The sequence below is a fragment of the Dipodomys ordii genome, unplaced genomic scaffold, assembly GCF_000151885.1.
Source record: "Dipodomys ordii isolate 6190 unplaced genomic scaffold, Dord_2.0 Scaffold47, whole genome shotgun sequence".
Lineage (NCBI taxonomy): Eukaryota > Metazoa > Chordata > Mammalia > Rodentia > Heteromyidae > Dipodomys > Dipodomys ordii.
In genome coordinates, this window is record NW_012267263.1 from 11,289,931 (window position 1) to 11,299,011 (window position 9,081).

Genomic DNA, 9,081 nt, shown 5'->3' on the forward strand with positions numbered 1-9,081 from the left:
CACACACACACACACACACACACACACACACACACACACACACACACCCTAAGGTAAATGGCAATTTATACCAGGAATTAGCAGGCCTATGTGTATTTTTGTTCCAGTTTTGCCACTAACACTGAGTGGTCCTTGGTTGACTCCCTCAAATTCTTCCTTCCTTCTTTACCTCTCAGAAATGTGGTGAAGGTAGATATCACACAGAAAAATATTGTGAAAGGTAAAAAAAAAAAAATTAAGTAATAAATATTACATGAATGATGGGGCTGGGAAGGTGGCTCCGTGGTAGAGTGTTTGCCTAGCAGGCAGAGGCCCTGGGTTCGATTCTCTCAGCACCACACAAACAAAAAAATAAGTAAAAGTAAATGTTACATGTATGCTTGCTTCTTATTTTGTTCTTTGTCTATGTTCTAGGGAAAGAATAATAACAATAAAAAAAATCCATTGTCAGCCTGGCAGGCGCCAGTGGCTCATGCCTGTGATCCTAGCTACTCAGGAGACAGATCTGAGGCTCTGGGTTCAAAGCCAGCCCTTCTGAAAAGTCAAGATTCTTATCTCCATTTAACTGCCAGAAAACTGAAGGTGGCGCTGTGGCTCAAACTGATAGAGCACTAGCCTTGAGCAAAAGCACTCAGGGAGTGTCTAGGTCCCTATTTCAAGCCCTATGACTGACCAAAAAAAAAAGAAAATTTCTCTCCTAATTATGAGTTAGGCACTACTATGAATAGGAATGCCTAAATAACACAAAAGTTCAGGTGAAACAGCAAGTCTCACTAGGCCTGCATTGTGGAGGGCCTCTGCAGGGCTGAGGGGAGAAGAAGGTTGCCCTTGTTGCTTTCAGGTACTGAGCCAGCAAGGCCTTCCCTGACTATTTGGCTCAGAAATGTTTTTTGGTGGTCTACAGGGGAGAAGGCTGCCAGGAAAAACCAATCTACTTGGGGTTGGATGTTCCAGCTGTTTAGCAATAGCAATAGCCTCTTGTAAAATATTTTTTCCAGAATTCATTTTAAGAATGATCACTAACAATGATTTTTCAGGGAAATCATGGCTAGCCAAGTACAATGACATGAATGAGCCAAATTCCAACTCAATAAGAGTTATATTTCCTGCTCTCCTCACTGAAAATGAGAGAAACTGAGCCATGCGCTGGTAGCTCACACCTGTAATCCTTGCTACTTAGGAGGCTGAAATCTGAGGATCATAGCTGTAAGCCAGTTTAGAAGAAAAATCCATGAGATTCTTTTTGGGGGGGCGGGGGTCCGGTTGTGGGGCCTGAACTCTGGCCCTGGGCGCTGTCCCTCAGCTCTTCAGCTCAAGGGTAGCACTCTACCACTTGAGCCACAGCGCCACTTCTGGCTTTAGTTTTTCTTTTTGCTTATGTGGTGCTGAGGAATCGAACCCAGGGCCTCAGGCATGCAAGGCAAGTGCTCTACCACTGAGCCACCTTCCCAGCGCCCCCATGAGATTTTTTATCTCCAATTAACCACCAGAAAACCAGAAGTGAAACTGTGGCTCAAAGTGGTAGAGTGCTATGCTTGGGCAAAAAAAAAAAAACAGCTCAGGGACAGTGCCCGTGCCCTGAGTTCAAGATCCACAAATGACATTAATTAATTAATTAATTATGTACTCTGGGCTCTTGGCTACTCCATCACAGATACTTTGCTCGGCAGTGGCCCACTGCAGTGGAGAGATAATTAAGACTTTACATTCTTCCTAAATGAAGAGCTGCTGCTTAATTACAGTGCACTAGCCTTTAAATCAGCCAGGAAATCATTGAATTGCTCGAATTGTTCTTCTTAGCATGTTTTCATTCTTCTCAGTACTTAATATTCCCCCAAAAGAACAAAAGTTAAAAGGGCATTTAGGAAATAAAGGGCATCTCTGGCCATTTTAGTTATTTTTAATTGTTTTTCGCGTTACAGTCCTAGGGCTTGAACTCAGGACCAGGGATTTGTCCCTGAGCTTTGGCGCTCAAGGCTAGCACTCTACCACCTGAGCCCCAGCTCTACTTTCAGCTTTTTTTGTGTGGTTAATTAGAGATAAGAATCTCACACAGACTTTTCTCTTCAGGCTGGCTTTGAACTGTGATCCCCAAACCTCAGCCTCCTAACAGGGATTATAGGCATGAACCACCAGCACCTAGCTTCCATGGTAAATTTTTAAGAATAAATAAGCCTAATTATGTTAAATTAAAATATGCATACTCTTGGGCTGGGAAGGTGGCTCAGTGCTTACCTTGCATGCATGAGGCCCTGGGTTCGATTCCTCAGCACCACATAAGCAGAAAAAGCTGGAAGTGGCGCTGTGGCTCAAGTGGTAGAGCACCATATAAGCAGGAAAAAGCTGGAAGTGGCGCTGTAGCTCAAGTGGTAGAACGCTAGCCTTGAGCTGAAGAGCTGAGGGACAGTGCCCAGGCCCAGAGTTCAGGCTCCATGACCGACAAAAAAAAAAAAAAAAAAAAAAATCTCTGGGGCTGGGAATGTGGCTTAGTGGTAGTGTGCTTACTCAGCAGGCATGAAACTTGGATTTGATTCCTCAGTACCACATAAACAGAAAAAAGCTGGAAGTGGCGCTGTGTGGTTCAAGTAGTAGAGCGCTAGCTTTGAGCACAGAGAGGTTTAGGGACAATGCTCAAGTCCTGAGTTCAAGATCCAGGACCAGAAAAAAGAAAAATCTTGGAACCTGCCGATGGCTCACATCCATAATCCTAGCTACTCAGAAGGCTGAGGGCTGAGGATCCCGGTTCAAAGTCAGCCAGGGTACGAAAGTCTGTGAGATGATTATCTTCACTAAACTATCAAAAAAGCCAAAAGTGGAACTGTGGCTCAAATGGCACAGCACTAGCTTTGAGCAAAAGAAGTTCAAGGAGAGTGCCTATGTCCTGAGTTCAAATCCCAAGACCAGCACACACACATACACGACCCCTCCCCCCCCAAAAAAAATCTATGGACCACTTAGTGAAAATTTCCAAACGACATGTGAATAGCTAGCTTGTAAATTCAAATACAAAATAGTCCACAACTGTACAAAGGCATGGGTATTATTCCCACATGACACACTAGGATCAGGAAAGGGAGATGTTGCTTCTTAAAGCAAGTATTCAAAAGTTGAATGTAGGAACAAGTGGCTAAAACTAAAAAGGAACAACCACAGCCATCTTTGGATCCTAAGAACCCTTTAGGAAGGACATTGCTAAAACTCTATGTGGGAGCTTCTGGAGTTGTAGAGCGCAAGGGTGCCGTTTGATGATTCCTTGCGACTAGCTAGGTCTCTCCAGAAAACATTTTGTTCTTCTCTGGCTCTGAGATGAAGAATAGGGAACTTCAACAAGCAGAGACCCAAGGAGGGCCAGGCCTATTGACTCACTGAGTAAGCAAAAGCCTTAGCAAGACAGACAGATTTGGTTTAAAATCACGCCCTCAGCTTGAGGATGCGGGGAGGAGACACACGAAGAACACTGGCATCCAAAAGCTCCCCACTAAGTTCTCAGTACCCTGAAGCAGCCAATCAGGAGAGTTGGCAATGAGAGCAGGGCTGCAGCCTTCAACTGCAACAGCTCAATTCAGATGTCTGTCACTAGTGAGAACAGAGGCAGGAATAGAGTTGACATATAGGCATAGAGAAGTAAGGCACCTTAGATGGTAGAACCAGTAGGAAGGCCGCCTGTAAGCCACATCAGGTCTAACCTGAGAGATGAGAAATGCTCAGGGGCTCGCTCTTGCACTTTTTGTCCCTCTTCTATATCTACACTTCTCATTGCTTCTTCTCTGCATCTAGGTTCTCCATGTTCCCTTGGCTTCCCTCCTCCTTTCTTTCTTTCTTTCTTTTTTTTCCCCCTCTCAACCATCTGCTTTGAGTTTGCATAAGTGATGCAAACAGAAGGACTGGGCCTCTTAAAACTACATCCCTCCCTTATTCTCAGCTCCCCAAACTCTCAAGAATGCAAAGATGTCACAGGCACTCAGAAGATTAGTTGTAGCCATCCACATTCATGGAACAACAGCCCATCGCTCATACCTGGTCACCAGCCCTCAAGCATCTCACCTCGCAAGTCTTTCCTTAAGGGGAAGAGAAGGAGGAAGAAGCCACCACCCCCAGAAGCACCTAATACTTACTTCTTCTTCTCTTTGTCTCTTTTCAGAGTCTGTGAGCCCCCAGCCTGGGAACCCTGGGTCTGAAGTAGCTCAGCTGCAGTCTTTCTCTGTTTGAAAGCATTCACTTCATCATCCAGGGACTTCTTCTTATCTTCCAGCTTCTTCTTCTCATCCTGGTGCAGTTTCTTCAGACGGTCAAATTTCTCATGGAGCTGTCATAAATGCATATGGAAATTAGAGTCTCCTCTGAGCAGTCTCCCTAGCCGAGCGGAGCCCAGGGTGGGTGGGGATTGGGATGGCTGTAACCCTGTAGGCCCCTGGGACCTCAAGAGATATTTCTGCCAGGGATTGCCAGGATGGCACCAAAAGGCACCATACTGTGGGTAGCTATATTATCTCATGTCAAAATCTCTACCCCTCAAGTCATCAAGGATCAGTGTATTCTCTAAAAGAATCTCCATAGTAGGTGGGCACCAGTGGTTCATGCCTGTAATCCTAGCTACTCAGGAGGCTGAGATCTGAGGATCATGGGCAGCCAAGTCCGTGAGATTCATATCTCCAATTAACCACCAGAAAACTGGAAGTGAACTGTGGCTCAAGTGGTAGAATGCTTGCCTTGAGCTGACGAGCTGAGGGACAGCGCCCAGGCCCAGAGTTCAAGTCCCACGACTGACCCCCCCACCCCCCCACCCCCTGCCAAAAACAAAATAGTCTATGCACATGTGATGTGCCACAGTGAAACCCATTTGGATAATTAACGTAATATACTTAAAAACAAAAAGGCAGGGCCTATCTGGAGTGTGAGTACTAATAAGGGGGAACATTAAAGGGTTAAGGAGGGTGAATATGGTCAAAATATTTCATGTACATGGGTGAAATGGAACAACAAAGCTTGCTGAGACAGGTTTGGGCAGTGGGACTGCAGATGAGGTAGAGTGATGGAAGGGTTTGATCAAGGTACACTGTATGAATAAAAGGACAAGTCAAAATGAAAGCCCCTGTACAACTACTTGATGCTAATAAATTTAATTAACAATTGAAAATGAATATTAAGTGCACCTAGCTTTATAATGCAATCATTATGAAGCTATGGAGCCCATAGAAGGAACTCAGGTGTTTGTTTCATGGAGCCTGAGGTCTGGGCCTGGGCTCTTCAGCTCAAGGCAAGCGCTCTACCACTGAGCCACCTTCCCAGCCCATCAGGTTGTTTTTCTGATACATTTGTCTCTTAGAAATAAACAAAAGCTAGGCACTGGTGGCTCATACCTGTAATCCTAGCTACTCAGGAGGCTGAGATCTGAGGATCACAGTTCAAAGTCAGCCCTGGCAGGCAAAGTCTTGGGTCTCTTTGCCAGACAAGCTGCACCCCATTCCTGCCCAGTGGCTGCAGGGATCGCCACCTTGGCTGCTCTTGAGGCTGAATCCTCTTCTATATCACACACGCAAACTCCCTTTCCTTTCTGCCAGGCCACAGGTTCACATTTACCTCTTTCTCGGCCTCTTTGAGCTCTGCTTCTTTTTCTTTGACTCTCTGAACAAACATCTGCCTCATTTCTTCTTCTTTCTTCTGGAGCTCCCCTAGGAATTCGTTTCGTTTGGCTTCATATGTCTCCTGTAAGCTGAGAACATGGCTAGGTTAATTCTCTACCTTCTCAGAAGGCAGAAACCACAGTTCCCCTTTCAGTTTTCTGGTGGCTCCAACTTGATAAAAACAAGCCCCAATTATCCTCCCTGAGGTCAGCTTCTGGGCTCAGTTCTCCAAATCTGATAGTTGCAATACAAATCCAATGGGAAGGAAAAACTAGGAGAGAGTGAGAGAAGGGGTGATGTGGTTCTCCAAGAAATGTACTTTACCTGACTTACGTAACTGTAATCCTCCTTTGTACACCACCTTTATATTATCAAAAAATTAAAAGAAAAAAAACAAAGCCACAAAGCCACTGGCCTGGCATGTGACAGCAGGATCAGAGGTAGAGATGGGACCCGAAGCTAGGTCTCCTGTGTCCTCATCTGAACCCACTGATTATACTGTGCTGTTAGACCTTGGTTCTGAAACTGACTACATTAAATTTATCACTTCAAAATTTTTATTTATTTATTTTTGTCTGCTGTGGGGCTTGAACTCTGGGCCTGGAAGCTTTCTCTGCGCTCTTCAGCTCAAGGCAAGCACTCTACCGCATGAGCCATAGCACCACTTCCGGTTTTCTATTGGTTTATTGGAGGTAAGAGTCTTATAGAGTTTCCTACCTGGGCTGGCTTTGAACTGTGATCCTCAGATCTCAGCCTCCTGAGCAGCTAGGAATTTACAAGCATGAGCCACTGGTACCCAGCTCACTTCAAATTTTTGATGAGCTGCTACGATGTTCTACATACATTACTAATGGACCTGCTACCCGCTCAACATCTAGAACCCAAAGCCACCATGCTTGCCTTCAAGGAACTCAGGGTGGTAGTAGAAAAATGTCTGAACTAAAACCCCTTAACCCTGGCCTGCACTTCAGGAAGTAGGACTTAGCCTGGTGAAGAACAGGAGGGAGAGTGCTCCAAATGTTCCACAGGGCTACATGGATAAAGGCATGGCGACGGGAGGGTGATGGAGTGGTGTTCTTGAAGAGCCAGGAGTAGTTTAACAGGGCAGAGAATATCATGTAAATGGTAAAGAAGTGGGAGGTGAAGTTCCTGAGTCTGGAGAGGACAGGCTTCAGGTGTTACATTAAAGGAATGGATAAGTGGGGTGTCAATGGATCATGCGTGTAATTCTAGGTACTCAGGAAGCTGAGATCTGAAGATCATGGTTTGAAGCCAGCCCGGGCAAGAAAGTTGATGAAATTCTCCAATGAACCACCAAAAACTAGAAGTAGCACTATGGCTCAAAGTGGTAGAACACTAGCCTTGAGCAAGAAGTCTCAGGGACAACACCCAGACCCTGAGTTCAAGCCACAGGACCTGTAGTGTGTGCGCGCACGCACGCACACACACACACACACACAGAGTGTACGCACACACACGCACACACACACACGCACACACAAGAATATTTATCCAGAGAGGTATTAAACAGGAAGATTGATTAGAACTAATCAAGAAAAGTGAGAAAGATCATTATGGCTGCTTTATGAGAGAAATTGCTCCCAACAATCCAAGTAGGAAATGACAGTATCTTCATGTTAAGGGCTGGTAGGGATCAGAGGAATATGAACTAACAGTAAGGGAATCAGAACTCTGAGGATAGGGGAAGTCAAGGCTGATTCTGTTTTTTAGCTTGGGTTACCTGGTGGATAGGGACACCATGGAGCACGGTGGCTCCATAATTCTGCATGGAGCAATGGAGAGAGAAGAAGATGAAGTAGATTCTGGACAGCTTGAGTTGCAGGGAGGGGCCTCTGTGGGATGTCTGAGTGGAATGCCCAGTATGCAATTGCATCAGTGAGTTCAATGCTCAGATTTTAGCTAGGGAGTCATCTATTTCTAGGTGGTAATTAGGGCTGCAGCAAAGTGAATAAAATGCAAGGAGCAGAGAAGCCCTGTGGGAACACTGACATTTAAAGGAGTAAGCTGAAGAAAATGAGCCTGCAAGCAAGCAAGATCGAGAAAGAGTAGTGAGACACAGAGAAAGAAGGATAAAATTACAAAGCTAATACTGGAAGAGCCACAGGCAGAGAGCATCACAAGGAGGCAGTGGGCACTGAGGACTTGTGAGTGATGCCTGTAATCCTAGCTATTCAGGAGGCTGAGTTCTGAGGATCATAGTTCAAGTCAGCATGGGCAGGCAAGTCCATGAGATACTTACCTCCAATTTACCACAAAAAAAAGCTGGAAGTGTTGCTGTGGGAAGTGGTAAAGCACTAACCTTGAGTGGACTAAAAAAAAAAAAAAGCTAAGGGACAACACTTAGGCCCTGAGTTCAAGTCCCAGTGCCAGCACACCCGCAAAAATAAATAAAAAGGAAGTAGTGGGAAATAGCATCAAATGCCCATTGAGATGAAAGATGATGAGACTCAACGGTCACAATGAAAGTGGTTCCCAGTCTAAAATTGCTAGCCTTGGAGATGTGTAGAGGAAATAAATGAGAGAAGAGTCACAGGAATTAATAAATATAGAGCTCTTTTTCATTCCTGCCAGAACCAAACTTATTTTAATATAATTTGTATTGTTATTATTAAGGTGTTATACAAAAGGGTTACTATTTCTTAAGTCAGGGCCTGGGCACTGTCCCTGAGCTCTTTTGCTCAAGGCTAGCAATCTACCACTTGGATCCATAGCTCCACTTCTGGTTTTTGAGTGGTTAATTGGAAGTAAGAGTCTCACAGGGACTTTTTTTGCCTGGGCTGTCTTTGAACCATGACCCTCAGATCTCACAGCCTCCTGAGTAGCTAGGATTACAGGCATGAGGTATCAGTGCCCGGCCAATAAATAGTATTTTATTTTGCCAGTCCTGGGGCTTAAACTCGACCTGAGTACTGTTCCTAAGCTACTTTTGCTCAAGGCTAGCACTCTACCACTTAAGCCACTGTACTACTTCCAGCTTCTTCTGTGATTAAATCTCACAGACTTTCCTGCCTGGGCTGGCTTTGAACTATGATCCTCAGATCTCAGCCTCTTGAGTAGCTAGGATTACAGGCATGAGCTACTGGCATCTGGCTTAAATAATATTATTATTGGTTTTTGGTTTTTTTGGTCAGTCCTGGGGCTTGAACTCAGGGCCTGGGCACTGTCCCTGAGCTTCTTTTGCTCAAGGTTAGCACTCTACCACTTAAGCCACAGCACTACTTCCGGCTTTTTCTGTTTATATGGTACTGAGGAACTGAACCCAGGGCTTCATGCATGCTAGGCAAGCACTCTACCAATAAGCCACATTTGCAGCCTCTTAAATAGTACTTTTTTTGGGGGGGGGGAGGGGAGAGTCCACTCGTGGGGCCTGAACTCTGGGCCTGGGTGCTGTCCCTCAGCTCTTCAGCTCAAGGCTAGCGCTCTACCACTTGAGCCA

General features: G+C 45.3%; 1 protein-coding gene across 3 annotated transcripts in view; it reads right to left on the reverse strand.

Moving 5' to 3' along the window:
- Sept6 (septin 6) overlaps positions 1-9,081 on the reverse strand; it is a 101,048-nt gene that overhangs the window by 6,054 nt on the left and 85,913 nt on the right. For all 3 annotated transcript variants that reach the window (XM_013019815.1, XM_013019813.1, XM_013019814.1), the window contains exons 8-9: positions 5,581-5,713; positions 4,116-4,306 (exon numbers count right to left, since the gene is read on the reverse strand). In XM_013019815.1, coding sequence (XP_012875269.1) covers positions 4,116-4,306; positions 5,581-5,713 — 324 coding nt within the window. The remainder of the gene's footprint in view (positions 1-4,115; positions 4,307-5,580; positions 5,714-9,081) is intronic.